We start from the raw sequence: 19,271 nt of genomic DNA on the forward strand, positions 1-19,271 counted from the left end.
TCACTAACAAACTTTTCTTTTGTATTTTTTTTTAAGTTAAAATACTTCCTACTATACCAGCTGAATTTACACAGAAACTATAAGTATGCCACTTGTAGATGACCCCCGAAAAGTGAAAACACTTTCAAAACATTCCTTTGTTTGTTTGAGCATCTAAACCAGCCTGACACGCAACACTGGCTCAACCAATGGCATGAGTTTGGGGTGGGACTGTCAGTTTTCTGACCAATGGAAAACAGGGAGTGATTAAAAAAAAAAGTTTGAAAAACATTGTTTTGCAATTCCGTTTGGTGCCAGCAGAGGCAGAGAAAAACCACACTTTGTCTTTTGTTTACTTTTGTACGATTTATTGGGATGCAACATGACGTCCAATGTAAAACCAGTTGCAAACCGCTGCCCTTCACCTCTCTGCCCATGAGGAACACGTCCCTCTATCATAACAAAGACCTCAGCTGCCCTTCTTCCCAAAAAGAGGGAGAGACGCCCAAGCCTCCACATCAGCACACACAAACACGGGGGCCCCAAAACATTCCCAGCCTCACCTTGGCAACGGGAGAGCAGCACACATTGTCATGGAAATCAGGGGATCCAGGCATACGTTGGTTTTTTGGGAGAGCCGGATCTTGGACTAATTCATCGTATAGTGTCTGCTTGAACCTCAACATTAGACCGAGACAAGGTCAACAATCTTATTCTATAAGGCTCACTTTATAGCTCGGTTATGATTTAAGGGCTACAGGCACTCGGGAGAACATCCGTACACTTTTTAAGCTGACGAAATACACGAGAAGACTCTGATAAGTCTTGATCGATTGCAAACTCCATTGCTGTGCATGCATGCATGCTCCAACACCAGCGCAAATGCATGCGTCATCCAAAAACCACAGCAGATGGCAAGAAATGGAGCCAGATTTTAAGCAACCAGAAAACAATAAGTGGCTCTCCGTTAAGTGCTTTAGAGTATTCGCATCATTTTGTAGGCTATATAAAATTAAGCAACATTGTGATTCTTAAATATCACAATGATTTTAATTAGCTTTTTATTTGGCCAGTACGTTTCCTAAATATCATGCAAGTAAGCCAGTTTGAAACCCCGATCATATGTCAAATATCATCACGTGTAGGGCTGCACGATATATCGGAATACTTACAAACTTGCGATGATTTTGCTGATGTTATAAAATTAAGCGACAGTGATTCATGAATATTGCAATGATGTTAATGCACTTGTTATTTGGCCAATCATTTTCCTACAGACCATGTCAGATCAGAGGGCTCGTTTCAAAACAGCTCCTGGTGATGAATTTAGTCAAAAGTAAAGCTGGGCGATATATCGGAATACTCACAATATACCTACGATGATTTTGCTGACAATACGGAGTGGTGGTGGCGTAGTGGTCTAAAGCACATAACTGGTAATCAGATGGTTGCTGGTTTGAGCCCCACAGCCACCACCGTTGTGTCCTTGAGCAAGGCACTTAACTCCAGGTTGCTCCGGGGGGATTGTCCCTGTAATAAGTGCTCTGTAAGTCGCTTTGGATAAAAGCATCTGCCAGTTATGTGCTTTAGCCTACTACGCCATCACCACTCTAGTAATGATACTAAAGACCGGGCCAGTAGTCCAGTTTAAAACCCACTCTTTCATTGCTTATTTCGTCATAAGTACGGCAGGGCGATATATTGGAATATTGATAATTTTCTGTGTCATTAGGCTAGTATTGCGATTATTCCTTGATTTTCCCCTTGTAATTATGAAAGCGTTAAAGGTGCGCAAAGTAAGATTTAAGCTGATTCTTCCTCATCCTGTCAGTACGAGAAGTACTTGTGGTTTTGGACACTATACTGACACCTGTCGTCCTGGGTACTGGATGTTTGTTAACCAAATAATGTCAAACTCAGAAAATTGATTTGTTACTTTAAGTGTGTTTTTATCCAACTCATAATACACACAGCCCTCTAATGGACATTTTTGCTTCCAATATAATATAATTTGACTGTGATTGCCCCGGCAGAACACCACCTTGTGTTCGTACTGCATTCCTTATCGTGCTGCTTAACCATGAGAGCTGCGGAGCTTAGCGGTTTGTCTCCTGCAAGGACCTCTTGTTTGGACATTTTATCTGTCCACTTGCTCTCCTTCTGTTCGGACTGTCTGGTGGATTGATGTCTGGTGGATGTGGTGGTGGTGGCGTAGTAGCTAAAGCACATAACTGGTAATCAGAAGGTCACTGGTTTGAGCCCCACAGCCACCACCATTGTGTCCTTGAGCAAGGCACTTAACTCCAGGTTGCTCCAGGGGGATTGTCCCTGTAATAAGTGCACTGTAAGTCGCTTTGGATAAAAGCGTCTGCCAAATGCATAAATGTAAATGTCAATTACATTCCTCTTTATCAATACCATTCACTGACATTAAAATATTAAAAATATTTTATTTTTTTATGCATTTGGCAGATGCTTTTATCCAAAGCGACTTACAGAGCCCTTATTACAGGGACAATCCCCCCGGAGCAACCTGGAGTTAAGTGTCTTACTCAAGGACACAATGGTGGTGGCTGTGGGGCTCAAACCAGCAACCTTCTGATTACCAGATTACCAGTTATGTGCTTAGACCACTACACCACCACCACTCCAGCGGAATATGGAGTCGCAAGTTCAAATCCAGTGTGTGCTGAGTGACCCCAGACAGGTCTTCTAAGCAACCAATATGGCCCGGTTGCTAGGGAGGGTAGAGTCACATGGGGTAACCTCCTCGTGGTCGCTATAATGTGGTGAGTTGCATGTGGCGAGTTGTGCGTGGATGCCACGGAGAATAGCGTGAAGCCTCCACTCGCACTCTGTCTCCGCGGTAACGCGTTCAACAAGCCACGTGATAAGATGCGACTGAGATTTGTCCTCCGCCACCACAAGGACTTCGAGCGCATTTGGAATTGGGCGTTCCAAATTGGGGAAAAAATACTGAATGCAACTTTAAACTATGGTGGCAAAAAACACAATAATAGCAAGTATGTGCAAGACATTCTGTTAAGTTAATTTCAATAAAACAATTAATTAATATGGCCAGTCTCGGTTGTGCACAACATCAAGAGAGAAGTTTCAATACTTCAATACTAGTGATCGCATTCGCATGACGTGTTTTATTAACCATAGTGAAAGCTAAAGCGTAGACGTGAGCAATTTCTGCCACACAAGAGTTGCCAAACAAAATTGTGAAAATAATGATTGTTTCCAAACACTTTTCTGTCTGCCATTAGTCAGTTAGAACAGATAGTCCCGCCCCAAACTCACGCCATTGGCTGAGTCAATGTTGCTGTGTCGGGTTTGCTTAAAGAAACAGAGCAATGTTGCGAAGATGCTACAGAGTGAGACTGTTAACACTTTCAGTAAAATTAACTTACAAAAGGCTACTTATAGATGTCTCTGCATATTCAGCTTGGGTTCGTTTAAAAAGTTAATTCCTTCATGCTTTTGGGTTCTGAGTCTAAGTCTGAGAGCTTGTAAACACTTTAAAATAAACAACAATGAAATGGATCATCAGAACAATTACTTTTAAACACCTTTTCAGGGTTCCCACCCTTTTCAAGGCACAATTTTCCAGGGCATTTTATGTGCCCAACAAGTGAAATATTTAAGCAAAAACACAATTGCGTCTATTTAATTGTAGCTTATATTTGAGCGTTTCTGTGTGTTTTTGGTGGTAGTCTCTCACCTCAACATAGGCAGTTTGCTACATGGCCCATTGTGATTATTAATCCCTGTACGTCTGTGATTTAATTCAGTAAACACATAGTCTGTATGTGCTGTGCACTTCAGAGTGCTCTGCTCACGGTCATCTCACACACACACACACACACACAACAGCACATGTGATGATCATGATGAGGTGTTTTCAATGTATGAGCACCCGGCTTCACGCATTAATTTTTTTCATTTTTATTTATTTAATTAAATCTCACACTTTTTAATTACCACACTAGGACATATTGCAATTAGTTGTGCAATCCAACATTCATTTTTAACCAAATATGTCATATTTACGGGCGGCTGTGGCTCAGGTGGTAGAGCAGGTTGGCCACTAATCACAGGGTTGGTGGTTCGATTTCCGGCCCACATGACTCCACATGCCGAAGTGTCCTTGGGCAAGACACTGAACCCCAAGTTGCTCCCAATGGCAGGCTAGCACCTTACATAGCAGCTCTGCCATCATTTGTGTGTGAGTGTGTGTGTGAATGGGTGAATGAGATGCAGTGCAAAGTGCTTTGATTACCGCTAAGGTTAAAATGGCGCTATATAAGTTCAGACCAATTTCCATATTCCATTCTGTGTTTGGAAATGCCATTTTTATAACTAGATTCTGTGATTCTGTCCGCATTTTCCATATACTACATGTCGTAATCATGGTATAAGCTGACTCCGTTCGTTAATTATTCAAAATATTTGTTAATTTTATTTACCATGACTGGAAAACTGCATACCAAAATTCCAGGTTTTCCAGGGCACTTGGGAAACCCACTTTTGACCAATGAATTTGTATTACTTTTCAATGACTTTTTCTACTTGTTTGTCGTCATTACTAGATAAGGATATTTTTAAAATCATTTTAAAGAGCTTCCTTAGATGTTTTACAGCTGACCAGATCTAAAAATAATGTCCAACATTTTCCAAAAAGTTTTCATCAATATCCTTGACTGTTCTATGCCTGGAAATCATAATTTGATTAATTCTTGATCATCCCTGTTTTATTTATCTGGTCATATCCCTCGTATTATGTATTATGTATTACTATGCTAATCAAGGTGGGATTAGTAATATTGGACTGAGCTACATTTTACCAGGATCAATAAAGACCCCAAGGGTCACTTTCATCTGCTGCGCCCCAGCCAGCTGTGCCTAAAGGTGGGATTTACTCTCTTGTCTTCCCACGACCCCTGACCTGGGACAATCTCACCACTTCTGTGCAACACCAACCATTTTGCATAAAAATATGGTAATATAAAAGTGAAATAAACGGGTTATTTCTTCAGTTAAGGGCAACAGGATAGCAAGCGGTTGATAAACGTTTAATTGTTTTGTTTTATTCTTTAGTACTAAATGTACTTATTCTTTTAAACACTTCATACATTTATTACAGAACGCAAAATATAAAGTCTAGATACGAGCACAAGTAGTGAAATTCTAGCAAATTTGACAGCTAAAAATGAGGGGAAAATGTAAAAAAATTTAATTAAAAAAAGCCATTATAATATATGTTTGAAAACTGTTTAATATTTATTTTGAAAAAAAAAAAACAAACAAAAAACATTTTGTATCTTTAAAATCGTTTTAGAGGACAGAAAAGTTGCCCTGAGTGACAAATCAGCCATATATCAGCATACAATGTTTCAATGTATCATTACAGAATTATAAAATGTTTCATTTAAACATTATGGTGAAACATTGTATCGTTCTAAAATGATACATGTAAACATTCCACATCCTTCCCTTAAAAATACACCAAGCTTCTGAGACGAGATCACAGCGAAACAAAATAAAAGATCAAAACCCACCAGCGCTTGATGGTCCCGGCTCCATCCCATCCACTTAGCCGCAAAGGGTTCACCACAGCCCGAACCCTCTGTCGCCACGGCGCCCTGGTCCTGCGGGCTGGAAGCTTCCTCGATTTCCAGCCTCGTTCCCCTTGCTGGAAGCCCCCAGACCCGCAGGAACTGCAGAGGGACAAAAGCTCCTCGGTTCCAATTCTTAAGGCGACCTGCGATGACCCCCTTCCTCCGGGCACCTTCCGAGCTTGGATGGCCTGCGTCAGTGTGATTGTTTGAGGCGTGGATTGGTCTGCTCCGTGGCGGTGTGTTGTGCTGTCTGCTCACCTTTCAAGCAGGATTCTCCAGCGGAAGAAAACGGTCGACCCGTCCGTCTCCCTCTTGTCCGCCTCCCACTGATGAAATTCTTGACCGGTGGTGGTCTGTTTTGGGTTCGCCCTCTAATGGGCACTTCGAAGTCTAAATCCTACTGTAGCGTGCTGCTTATTGAATCAAAGTCTCTCTAGCGAGTCAGTCCACTGTCGGTCATCTTTAACGCTCTCGGGACGCTATTTCCAGTCATGCCAGTGCAGTTCCTATCTACATGAATGGGGAAAGACCGAAATCTCAAAAACGGTCGTTCAAGATTACAACCAAAGACCATAATTCAAACCAGAAATAAAATATAATAATATTTGTATTATAAATTGAGCTTTTTGACCTCATTTTACGCTAAAATACGACATTTTCCTGGCTTTAATAGCTAATGCGCATGCGCTTTAGTGAGTTCATTGACAGGTTAAGTCTGTATCTAAAAGACGATTGGCTCGTTTACCTTTAAGGCGGGACTTCCTTTCTACATCCGTTGACCGTTGGGCGCTAGAGCTTCTTGGCAGGGCGTCATAGAATACTGTTTTTTTTTCTTTATTATTATTATTATTATTATTATTATTATTATTATTATTATTATTATTATCTTATCTTACCAAAGTATCTTTAATGGGGAAAAACGAAATCTTCAAAACTATTGGACAAGATTAAATACAATAATATATTTTACATTCAAAATTATTTCAGATTTATAAATATCGTTTACTACTGTTATTCTACAAACCTTTTTAGGGTTTTTTTCTTCTTCAAAATATCTAAACGAAGACCTACATTTCTGACTGTAACTCCTGCAGTTTTCAAGCTACATCATGATCCTCCAAACTTGGCACAGACCTTCAGACTGTTTTGAAGTAGACTAGTAATCAGATTTACAGTTTTCACACAGCAGATGATCAAAATGGGAAAAATCTTATACAATTACTTAATTACAGAATTTTCAAATGTTAATTCAAATTCCAACTATCAAAAATTCAAATACAAACAAACCCACCCACACTTTCTCTCTCTCTCTCTCTCTCTCTCTCTCTCTGTCTGTCTGTCTGTCTGTCTGCTGATGGTTTATCTCAGGGTTTTTCAAACATTTTGATGCCAAAGACCCCTAATAAGGTGATCCTCTTGTGAGGGTCCCCCTTCCTAAAATATAGAGGCAGCTGTATATTTTTGTGAAGACACTTTGTACTGTGTGAAAAGAACAGTAAATGTGATCTAATGAAGGCTGAATGTTACAAACTAAATAATCGCCTTATATACACATATTGGCAAATGTTTGTTTTTTTGCACTTACAGAAATCATATTTTTATGATTATTTCATTTACATTTATGCATTTGGCAGACGCTTTTATCCAAAGCGACTTACAGTGCATTTATTACAGGGACAATCCCCCGGAGCAACCTGGATTAAGTATCTTGCTCAAGGACACAATGGTGGTGGCTGTGGGAATCGAACCAGCGACCTTCTGATTACCAGTTATGTGCTTTATTCCACTACGCCACCACCACTCCATTTCATATCTATATATACATTTACTATCACAGGATATCTGTTTCTTTGTTTATGACAACACAAATGAGTTCCATATTCATTCAAATGACTACTATATCCCATTGATTTTCTGTGTGACAATGATAAATTAAGTTTTCCATATGCGTGTACACGTACATATTACACATGTTATTTGCTACTCAAGGTGGCTCTGGTGTGACTGATTCAGTGACTGATTTCATATTGCTATCTGACAAAGAAGCAACATGGAAGTAAACTATAGCAACTACAACACATGAACAGTATGATTTGGCTATTGTTTTGCATAGGAGTGTATTGCAGCTTAAAGGGATAGTTCACCCAAAAATGAAAAGTCTCTCATCACTCATCGTCATGCCATCCCAGAAATGTATGACATTCTTTCTTCAGCAGAACACAATTAAAGATCTTTGGAAGAATATCTCAGCTCTGTAGGGCCAGAAATTTGAATCTCCAAAAAGCACATGAAGGCAGCATAAAAGTAATCCATACGACTCTAGTGGTTTAATTAATGTGTTCTGAAGCAAAACGCTAGGCGTGTGTAAGAAATATAGATCAATGTTTTAAACTTTTTTTTTACTAAAAATGGGGTGGAGGGTGGAGATCAAACTGCCTCTCAATGTAAGCAAGTTGGCATGTCGATATCGTCGGATTCCTCGGCTGGTCTGAAAACCACCAATATTTTGAGTGATTCAATGGTTTTGATATCCCAGTGAACAGTCAGCAGTCATTAGCTTCAGACGCTCAGGATCATTGATAGGGAATCTAACAATAAAAATATTGTCTTTCCTCTTGCGATGATGCCCATAGACGTAATCTAACGTTTTTCAGTAGGTTTAACCATTTTGAAAACAACCGCAAAAATGATGTACTCTGATTTTGTTAGACAGCTACAACTTTAGATATTTTTGTTGTTTCGTTTGTTTATTTTATTCAGCATTTGAATATGACATCATCTCAGCTCCAGTTAGATTATGGAATATTAATTATAAAGTGTCTACAGTCTCTATATTACAAAGTTTGATCTTCAGAAATAAACTATGACTTTCTTGGATGACCCTACATCAAGAGCTATATGTTAGTCATAATCTAAGTATTAATCCACTTTTGCCACTCTTTATATTTGCCTCCATCTTACAAAGACATCTCCATTATTTATCGTTGTTTTACTACGCCTCTGGTCATGGTGGTTTTTAGGCGGTGGTGTCGAAATACTATTGGTGAGTGGGCAGTGGGCGGGATCACACAGGCCAAAACATAAACAGTAATTCTGGCCCAAAATGGAAACTTCAAAGTAGAATATACTGGCTGTAGCATTGTTATCGGAGAAGCCAGTATTTCAGCTTTACATGTTTCCTAATTCTCTAATTACATATTATGGTCATTTCATTATTTAGTACATTAAATATATTACATATAGCACCTTTAAGACACAGACTTTTAAATCCTAAAATAAAAAATAAAATAAAACATATATTCAAATATATATATTTTAATTACATGTTAATACTATGATAATCTAAACAGAGTTAAAAAAAAAAAATAAACGTTCCATAAAATAAACGCAATAGATGAATTAAATTAAAACTTTTAAATTGTATGTCTGGAAACAAAGAAATATGTACATTGCTTAAGAATAATATAAACATTTAAGATTTATTACAACCATTAATATCTGTAAGCAAAATGCGGAAATGATTTAGTTTGCCCAATTATGTACATTTTATGTTTGTTTCTTTTTTGCACGGCACAATAAATAAATAAAATCAAATAAACGTAAATTATTTTACTTGAAATAAAATTAAAACATTTATAATTATGGATTCATTAATAACATCTATTACTCAGGCAATAAATTACAAGGAACGAAAATTTGCAGTTAATTTTTCTTTTTTTTTGCAGGTTTTCTTTTTTAATGGAATATTTTGCTTTCGGTGTCGTGTTTAAGTGACGTCACGTCCTGTCAGCGGAAGAGGACGTCATCCTACAGGGCAGACTGTGAGTTGGAGCTTTATGATGTCTTTTAGATCCACGAATTAACGCTTTAACGCATAATAATTTCGATTTGTTTGAATGAAAGCCTCCGTTTCGTTCACGTACTAGTAGTGATATGCTATTGTAAGAAAGTAATAGCGTAATATTTCGAGTAGCAAGTTCTCTCTTGTGCTTTTTCTCAGAAAACGTCTGTTCATTTAAATGCATTTGGCAGTGAAACTGCATTAACTGCTGTAGTTAAAAGTTGTTGCTTTTGTTTTGGTACGATTGTATCATTGTAAATGTTGTGTACTGTCTACAATGCATTTTTCTAAGTCACAAGGGATTGAGAAGCATTATATAGACAGACAGACAGGTGACAGACAGACAGACATACATGTGATAGACAGACAGACAGACATGTGATAGATAGACAGGTGACAGACAGACATGTGATAGACAGACAGACATGATAGATAGATAGATAGACAGACAGATGATAGATAGATAGATAGACAGACAGACAGACAGATGATAGACAGACAGACAGACAGGTGATAGATAGACAGACAGACAGACAGGTGATAGATAGATAGATAGATAGATAGATAGATAGACAGGTGATAGACAGACAGACAGGTGATAGACAGACAGACAGGTGATAGATAGACAGACAGGTGATAGATACAGACAGGTAGATAGATAGACAGACAGACAGGAGATAGATAGATAGATAGACAGACAGACAAACAGACAGACTGATGATGGACAGACAGATAGATATATAGAAAGATGACAGATGGATAGAAATTGATTAATAAATGGCTGGTGTAGTGATATTTCTATTTTCAGTGTGTCTATGGACATGGATGGATCAGGGAATTGTTTTACCATGTTCTAAAATATTGAATCGCCTACATATTGCTCTTTGTGTCTGCTTGAGTAGAGTAGAATTTGCCTGGTGGAGGTCTGATTACACAACTAAATATAATTGTTTAAATATATTACTTTCAAAGATCTCCAAAAGATCCCCAGCAACCACTACAATGAATTTATCCATGTAAAATTGCAGGAAAAATGACGTTACATATAGTGACTGAAACGCTTTTCACTTTAACAGGAATAACGGTCATGTCGTGGATTCGAGAGACGGAACTTAGACTTCTTGAAAGGCTTACTGCCAACATCCTAAAGGTGAGATTAATATGATCATGCAGAGAATTGAAATCTTCATCTAATGCTTTAATAACCTTTTTAACTCTATATCATAGGCAGGGCCCATGCCCAAACATGTGGCCTTCATTATGGATGGTAACCGACGTTATGCTCAAAAGAGGCACGTGGAGAGGCAGGAGGGTCACACTCAGGGATTTGACAAACTGGCAGAGGTAGATTTACCAATGGTAAACCTGGTTGTATCGTCTGTTTCGTGTGATCTGATCACAAGTGGTCTGCTGAGACAGATTGCTGATATTTCCTTGAGTCTTATGCGACCATTGTGATTTGATTTTGTCGAAGAAAGGGTCTCTGATTTCATGAGTGCACACATAACTTAATACATTGCTGATATTGCAGCCTGTGAATTGAAGTGGCAGCTCTGTATCTCTGAAACAAAGATATATTCTGTTTATTCTCTCACAGACGCTTCGTTGGTGCCTAAACCTGGGCATCCATGAGGTCACTGTTTACGCGTTCAGCATTGAGAACTTCAAGCGTTCCAGAGAGGAGGTGGATGGTCTGATTGAGCTGGCCAGACAAAAGTTCAGCCGGCTGTTGATGGAGAAGTGAGTTACTCTTGCTAAAGCATGTTCATCTGTTGATTTGAGAGTGGAAATCTATCAAATGTGAGTGTCATTTTGTCCACTTTGCTAGAGAGAATCTTGAGAAGCACGGTGTGTGTATTCGGGTGCTGGGAGATCTGACTCTGCTGCCTGAAGACCTGCAGCAACTTATTGCCAAATCTGTCGTGTCTACTAGAGCACACAACAAGTAAGCAAAGCATGCTCCACTTATTTGCAAGTCTTGTTATGGCAGGAAAGCTTCCCTGACACCTCGATTTTACAGTATAAATCTTCATTAAAGGAAGGTACAGATAACAGTGCTAATAGAATGAAGAAAATTATTTACTTAAAGGGACAGTTCACCCAAAAATGAAAAATCTCTCATTATTTACTCACCCTCATGCCATCCCAGATGTGTATGACTTTCTTTCTTCAGCAGAACACAAGTGAATATTTTATCTCTGTAGGTCCATATAATGCAAGTCAATCACGACTGAAACTTTGTAGCACAAAAAGCACATAAAGGCAGCATAAAAGTAATCCATAAGTCTCCAGTGGTTTAATCCATGTCTTCGGAAGAGATATGACGGGATGATGGTGTGGGTGAGAAAGTTCAAAATTAAACCCTTTTTCACTATAAAACTCCTTTATATACATTCTTTGTGCATATCGCCACCTACTGGTCGGGGCTGGTCAAAGGTCGATATTTATAGTTAAAAAGACAAATATAGATTTTCTTTTTCACACCTTCACTTATCATATCACTTCTAAAGACATGGATTAAACCACTAGAGTTATATGGATTGTTTTTATGGTGCCTTTATGTCATTTATGAAGATTTAAAATTCTGGTCACCATTCACTTGCATTGTATGGACCTACAGAGATGAGATATTCTTCTAAAAAATCTTCATTTGTGTTCTGCAGAAGAAAGAAAGTCATACATATATGGGATGGCATGAGAGTGAGTAAATGATGAGAGAATTTTTGGGTGAACTATACCTTTAATTGAAAATGATTGGTAACACATATACAACTTTTCATGTTAAAAATGTATTAGTACTGTATGTGAAGAAATGAACATTGACCAAGATTAATATGCTCATTGTAGTTGATGGATACTTGTTTTGCAGGTGTTTTCTGAATGTGTGTTTTGCGTACACGTCGAGACATGAAATCGCAAATGCTGTCAAGGAAATGGCATGGGGAGTAGAGCAGGGCTTGATCAAATCCAGGTAAATGTTGAATTTATACATGTTCCATTCATATACTGGAGATTTGCACACATATTTAGACCTACTTGTCAGAATGTACAGTATATTTTTATATTGATATTTTGCACATTATACTATTCTGAAACATGATCACTTGCACCGTGCTGCCATTTGTACATCATTTACCAATTTATATTGAGCCATCTCTACTCTTTGCACTTCTGGTTAGATGCTTCATTGGTACTTTTACTCTTGTGTAATGACTATAAAGTTGAAACTAATGCAATCTACTTTTAGCAAAGAAAACCTTTGCCTTCATAATAACTGTTTAATAACAGTTTCCTGTAAGTTTCTTCTCTTTGTGTGTTTCATAAGCGATGTGTCTGAAGCGCTCCTCAGTCAGTGTCTGTACAGCAGTAACTCCCCGAACCCCGATCTGCTCATCCGTACGTCTGGAGAAGTGCGCCTTAGTGACTTCCTGCTGTGGCAGGTAAAGGAGATGACTATTTAAGTCAAGATCTACTGTATTTCTTGCCTTACAAAAACAGAACTTGCACTAACATCCAGGATTTTAGGTGAACAGGCGTTCATAGTTTGATTCACAAAATTAATATTTGACCGCTAGAGCACAACGACTGTGGATCTTTAACTACATAATTACATTGATAAACCTCTCAGACCTTAAATATACATGAGTACAGTAATGGCCACTCATAAACACAAAACAGGTTTCACTCCATCCTGTTGTTGGATAGGTAAAAATGAAGTGTTGTTTTAGTATTTCCCATAGTGGCAGTTAAAGGAATGTTCCAGTTTCAACACAAGTGAAGCTCAACTAACAGCATTTGTGGCATGAGATGATGTTTCAACTTGTCCCTCGTTTATTTAAAAAAGGCCCTTACAATGGAAGTGAATGGGCCCTTTCGAAATGCGCTTAATGAAGCTTCAAAACCTTCGACTCGTTTGATTTGAACCAATGCTTCGGAGCGCGTATCAGACTGGTCAAGTCATGTGGTTTCATACGCTAGGGGGCGTTGATCCCAACCTGAATCGGTGTTAAATGCAGGCTATAATGGATCTCGAGTCCATTCAGCAATAACTTGGGTCTAAAATCAGACTGATTCAAACAAGAGTTGCTGATTTGAATTTAGTCAATTTAATTTCCTGGTTGATCACTTTGAGTTGTGTCCCCAAAGGGGAAAAAATCTAAACGTTGAGTTTATGAGAAAGAAATTAGTGGGAGACATTCAATGGGTTTCCATCCAACAATTTCTATGCACATTTTGAAATTGCGGATAAGAAATCCTGAGGACTTGGGGCAGTGGTGGCTCAGTGGTTGAGGCTCTGGGTTACTGACCGAAAGGTCAGCAGTTCAAGCCCCATACCACTGTTGGGCCCTTGAGCAAGGCCCTTAACCCTCTCTGCTCCAGGGGCGCTGTTTCATGGCTGACCCTGCGCTCTGACTCCAGCTTAGTTGGGATATGCGAAAACAACTCCATTTCATCGGTTCTGTACCTGTACTCTGCACAATGACAATAAATTTAAAGTTCAAATGCGATCTAAACGGTTTATTTACAAAACGATGACGTGTTTTGACCATTCGTGCATGTGTTATGAGTGTGCAGTAACTTGATGTGACTAGTCCTCCAAAAGGTCCGACCTTGGGACACAATTATTTGAACAAAGCGCTTGTCATTCGGAAGTGTTTAACCCACAGCTGGTCGATAAATTGGGTCCTCACAATCCGCCAGAACAGTTTTGAAAGCGGCGCTCCCAGGTATGCGGAGGCTGGCGGTGTGTGCGCGCATCGCATCTATATCAGACCACATTATATCTGATATTACACTTATTCTGCGGTGTCTCGTGGATGCATTTAATAAAATAAAACTGTCCCCAAAGCAGGGAGAGGTCATTCAGATGCTCCATCATGATGAGGTGGCTCCCTCGTCATTACGTAGTGGATGGAAATGCACAACAATTTCTATTTTAAGTATAATTTTTAGAAATGCGCAAAAGATTTTTGGATGGAAACCCAGCAATTCATATTTCATGATATTTAAAGCAGCACTACGGAACTTTGTGCTCTCTAGCGACATCTGTGGTTGAAACTTAAAATTGCAAGACATTTGCGGAAGAACACTTTACGTGAGTCGTGTTTCGGCATTGCTCTTCTGACAGATGTATCTCATTATTTGAGCTTACCTGGACATCGACTTTGTGTGTTCATGACTGGGAGATATTCAGAGCCGGAGTTGTAACGTGCTATTTTCATGTTGATATAATGTAATATGACATAAAACTGAAATAAAGAACAGGGAACTCAATTACTTATATCCGTACCAGAATGTTTGAATATAATTGTTTAAGTGTTTTATCTACTATTAATGTTTGTATTGTACTATACTTATTCATTTAAGAGGCGATACTCGTGATATGGCTGATACGAGTTCAATGGAAGACTCGGCTGATAATGCAAGTGAACCGTAATACTACAATTGTACGTCTATGAATGCACACAATAACACTGTAAACTAAAAACATAAAAGGAGGATTCAATAATGATGCGATGCTGTTCTGAACTGTGAGTGTTACTGAACTGTAGTTTCTTCTTTTTAACGGCAACTCGCAAACTAAAACAGTGCATTACTGCCATCTACTGTATACATGGGAACTAGAGAGCCGGCTCTTCTTTCCTATGTTCACGGACTTGACGTAATGGCGCAAGGATGTACGTCATAAGCCAGCGATTTCGTGCCAAATCGAACCCGACAGCTCAAAATATAAATAGGTTGTATAGGCTTATCGGGGTAAGTTAAGAACATTGTATTGACCACTGATTGTTTATGTACTCAATCAAAAAAATTAAATTAAATTAAATGTCCTATCAAAATAGCTAACTAGCAGCTGAAACTTTGTAACCAGTCTTAGTTCATCAAATGCCTTTTTTATGTTCCTTTAGGTTTGCTTATTATATTATTAAGTTTTTTATATTTGTAAAACTTGATAATTTTCCAGCTCATTCTGCCCCTGTACCACAATGTCTATTGCAGTCTGACATCACAATGTGGAGGAAGTAGAGAAATAGTCATTTTGGCAGCTTGGTTTCAACAAATGCTCTTTTTGCAGTGAGGAAGTTTTGAGTTCTGAAACTTAAAGCATGTTTTTAATAGTACAATGACCTCTTACAGTAAATGTCAAAAGATGAAGGAAAATGTGATTCCTCATGTCATGGCCCCTTTAAGAGCTGCCCTGACAATTTCTGAATAATAAAGACGTATAGTTTTTAATATGTGCCTTACTCATGCAGTGAAGTAATATATATATTTTTTTTGTGCATAATTTTAAACTCCACAGACCTCATATTCCTGTCTGGCATTCCAGTCTGTTCTGTGGCCGGAATATTCCTTCTGGAATCTGTGTGAAGCCATTTTACAGTACCAGCTGAGTTATCGATCTCTCCAGGTACACCACAACTTCCTGTTTTTTAATATAGAGAGATTATTTCATTCAGGTAACTGTTGCAGTATTGATGCTTAGATTTATCGAAGGATCATTTATGTACTGTTCGGCCTCTGAGATTAGAAATAGTGAATGATATTATAAGACTTAGAACATTTTCGCCAACATGAAGACGCAGGATGTTATATTAAACGTACGTTTTTGTATGTGACCGCTACAAATATTGCCTAAATGGTTTTCTGATATCATGGTTTAACATTAGTATCTTCACAAGCTTTTTTTAAAGGGATAGTTCTCCAAAAAAGAAACTTCTCTCATCGTTTACTCACCCTCATGCCATCCCAGATGTGTGTGACTTTCTTTCTTCTGCAGAACACAAAATAAGGTTTTTAGAAGATTATTTCAGCTCTGTAGGTCCATACAATGCAAGTGAATGGTGGCCAAAAAGCACAAAGGGAGCTTAAATGTGACTTCAGTGTTTTAATACATGTCTTTTGAAGCGATCCAATCAGTTTTGGGTGAGAACAGACCACAAAACTCCCTTTTCATTGTTAAACCAATTAAACCATTGGAGTCATATGGATTAGTTTTATGTTGGCACCCATTCACTTGCATTGTATGGACCTACAGAGCTTTAAATATTCTAAAAATCTTCATTTGTATTCTGCGGAAGAAAGTCAAACACATCTGGGATGGCATGAGGGTGAGTAAAAGTAACATTTTTGGCTGAACTGTCCCTTTAAAGCTTACGAAAGATGTTAAATCTTAAATTTGGAAGAAACTGGAATTTTTATTTGATTAATAAGTGCCATATACAAATGTTGTGTGTTGTAGAAAGCTCGGGAGCTACACAAAGAAAGCCAAGTGCTACAGCAGATGGAAGCAGATCGCACCTGTGTGGCTGAACTCCTGCAGCATCATGGAAATGGAAAACCTATGGACGCCCAGAGTCGACAGACAGCACTGCTAAACTACACTGCCAGTAGAGAAGAGCGGGTTTGCTGCTTTCTGAATGCCCTTCAACACAAGAGAGACACTTTCCTCAACGATTTAAGCAGCCAGGCTGTCGTTGCTTAGCTTTGTGTTGACTAATCTGTAAATAGTTTAGATATGGAAAGATGTTTCACCCCGTTTTATGGGGCTGTGGTTACATGTATGTTCGTCTGGGAAATAACCCCTCTATCAATGGATTAGCAATCTTCTAATAAATTCAATTTGATTGATAGCAAGGGCTGCCTTTATGAATTAGAAATGCTAAAAAAATACAATGAGTGAAATCTGTTCAATTGCACTGTGGCTGTGAGTTTTTGCAATGATCTAAATGGAGTTCACACTTTTTGAGCTATGAATTTTCATGACTTCATGATATCCAGTCCTTTGTCAATATTGAATACCTGTTTTAAAAATCAATTAAAATTCAGACCTGTTTGACCGATCTATTGAAAAGAACAGATATGAGAATGATTTGCAATATCTAGCTAATTAAATATTTTAGAGCAGAACATAAATGGAAAATCTATATTTCACTATAGTTATTCCCAAAAAACAGTTCTAGAATTCCCTGACATTTACAGGTTTTTAGTGACCGGGAACCCTGTACATAATAATTTCATATTGGTCACATTTAGGTAACAATTACATTCCTTTCAAGGAAAATAAAGCCTAACAATATACTATAAAACTTAAATGTATGAATGAAATATCATTATATTCATTTTTATCTCAATTCTTTTGATTTGAGAGTGAGTTCTGACCATAGACTGTAAAAAAAGATGGACGACGCCCCTTCGCTCTTTTCCATTGGTGAGAAATGAAGCCGCCAGTGTCCCGATATGGCGCTGACATCTTGGGACTTGAGTCTGTGCAGTTGCGATTTCGGGACCAGACCTGCGCAGTAGTGAGCAGGAAGTAAAGCCGCGAAATCAAGGCCCCGCCCTCTCTCTCGCTGAATTAATCGCAAGCACACGCCCCCGCACTTTTGACTTATCATAGTGTGAAATAATTAATTATAGAAATTTAGATATTAAATGTAAAGCTCCAATCTCCTCAGTCCTCCGAAGATCCCGAAAAAAGTCAGTTGGTGCTTCAGTGACTACTTCACTCAGAGAAACTGTCAATGACAGCTGTCAATCATGATGTCACAGCACCGTTTTTATAGAATCAAATAACTAAAAACAAACTTATTTTGAAAACACTTGAAATGACATCAACGTGATAGAAACGACAGTAAATGACAGAAACTATCTTTGGAAAAAAGATATGTGAAGGGTAATTTAATTGTTTAGTCGGTCTCACGTCCCGTTGAATAACATGGGGAGGCGGGGTCCTATACTAGGTCCTATACTAGTCCTATACTAGGACCAGTCACGGGGGGCGATCAAGACATTTTGGCTTCACTTTTGAGGGCTTGTGCGGCACACTTGGTTCTGATCTTATTCCTGGAAAAGTACTTATTTTGAGAATTTATACAGTTATGTACTTATTGTTGGTTTTCCAACTTTTCGATTCCAAGGACCAATCACAACACAAGTACAAACTATTCTTAAAAGTATCATCTTTCTAGAGCTTTCCTGCTGTGGTACAGGTCCTCTATTTTGCAAGCCGCTTGCAATTTCCTATGGTTCAGAGCCTCTTCCAGATAGACTCCAATGGCTATTGATGGAAGTATGCACACTTAAAATATTTTAGCCAATTTGTATTATTACTGTTTCATTCTGCTTTCTAAAGACTGGTCAAAAATCATAAGGTTGATTATTTTCTATGGACAGCCATAGATTTCAACGGTAATAAATGAAAACAAACCTAAATATTGTTTTGTACAAATCAGTTAATGTTCACATCAACCATCAGAATGGGGAAAAATGAGATTTGGACCATGAGATGAATGATTGGTGGTGCTAGAGGGGCTGGTTTGAGTATTTCTGTAACTGCTGATCTCCTAGGATTTTCACACACAACAGTCTCTAGAATTTACTCTGAATGGTGCCAAAAACACAAAACATCCAGTGTTTATATATATATATATATATATACACACATACATTTGCAGCCAAACGTTTGGAATAATGTACAGATTTTGCTCATATGGAAAGAAATTGGTACTTTTACTCACCAAAATGGCATTCAACTGATCATAATGTATAATTAGGACATTAATAATGTGAAAAATTCAGGGTCCTTGGTAGCTCAGTAAGTATTGATGCTGACTACCACCCCTGGAGTCGCAGGTTCGAATTAAGGGTGTGCTGAGTGACTCTAGCCAGGTCTCCTAAGCAACCAAATTGGCCCAGTTGCTAGGGAGGGTAGAGTCACATGGGGTATCGTGGTAATGATTAGTGGTTCTCGCTCTCAATAGGGCATGTGGTAAGTTGTGAGTGGATTGCGGAGAATAGCATGAGCCTCCACATGCTGTGAGTCT

General features: G+C 38.5%; 2 protein-coding genes across 3 annotated transcripts in view; one reads left to right on the plus strand and one right to left on the minus strand.

Annotated features, from left to right (window-relative positions):
- Window positions 1-6,071, minus strand: part of LOC127657742 (protein argonaute-1-like) — a 38,920-nt gene extending 32,849 nt beyond the window's left edge. Inside the window, exon 1 of the mRNA XM_052146618.1 lies at window positions 5,544-6,071. Coding sequence (XP_052002578.1) covers window positions 5,544-5,568 — 25 coding nt within the window. The 5' untranslated portion in view covers window positions 5,569-6,071. The remainder of the gene's footprint in view (window positions 1-5,543) is intronic.
- Window positions 6,072-9,383: 3,312 nt separating this feature from the next.
- dhdds (dehydrodolichyl diphosphate synthase) lies at window positions 9,384-17,366 on the plus strand. Of its 2 annotated transcripts, none has more exons than XM_052146627.1 (9): window positions 9,384-9,424; window positions 10,521-10,594; window positions 10,672-10,788; window positions 11,042-11,184; window positions 11,273-11,389; window positions 12,314-12,415; window positions 12,770-12,884; window positions 15,749-15,856; window positions 16,688-17,366. In XM_052146627.1, exons 2-9 carry the CDS (start codon window positions 10,532-10,534, stop codon window positions 16,928-16,930), a joined length of 1,008 nt encoding a protein of 335 aa, XP_052002587.1. In that variant the 5' UTR covers window positions 9,384-9,424; window positions 10,521-10,531; the 3' UTR covers window positions 16,931-17,366. The 2 variants fall into 2 exon arrangements, with proteins under 2 accessions (XP_052002587.1, XP_052002588.1); XM_052146628.1 differs by lacking the exon at window positions 9,384-9,424 and adding an exon at window positions 9,520-9,544.
- Window positions 17,367-19,271: the final 1,905 nt, after the last annotated feature.

This window comes from Xyrauchen texanus, chromosome 17, assembly GCF_025860055.1.
Source record: "Xyrauchen texanus isolate HMW12.3.18 chromosome 17, RBS_HiC_50CHRs, whole genome shotgun sequence".
NCBI lineage: Eukaryota > Metazoa > Chordata > Actinopteri > Cypriniformes > Catostomidae > Xyrauchen > Xyrauchen texanus.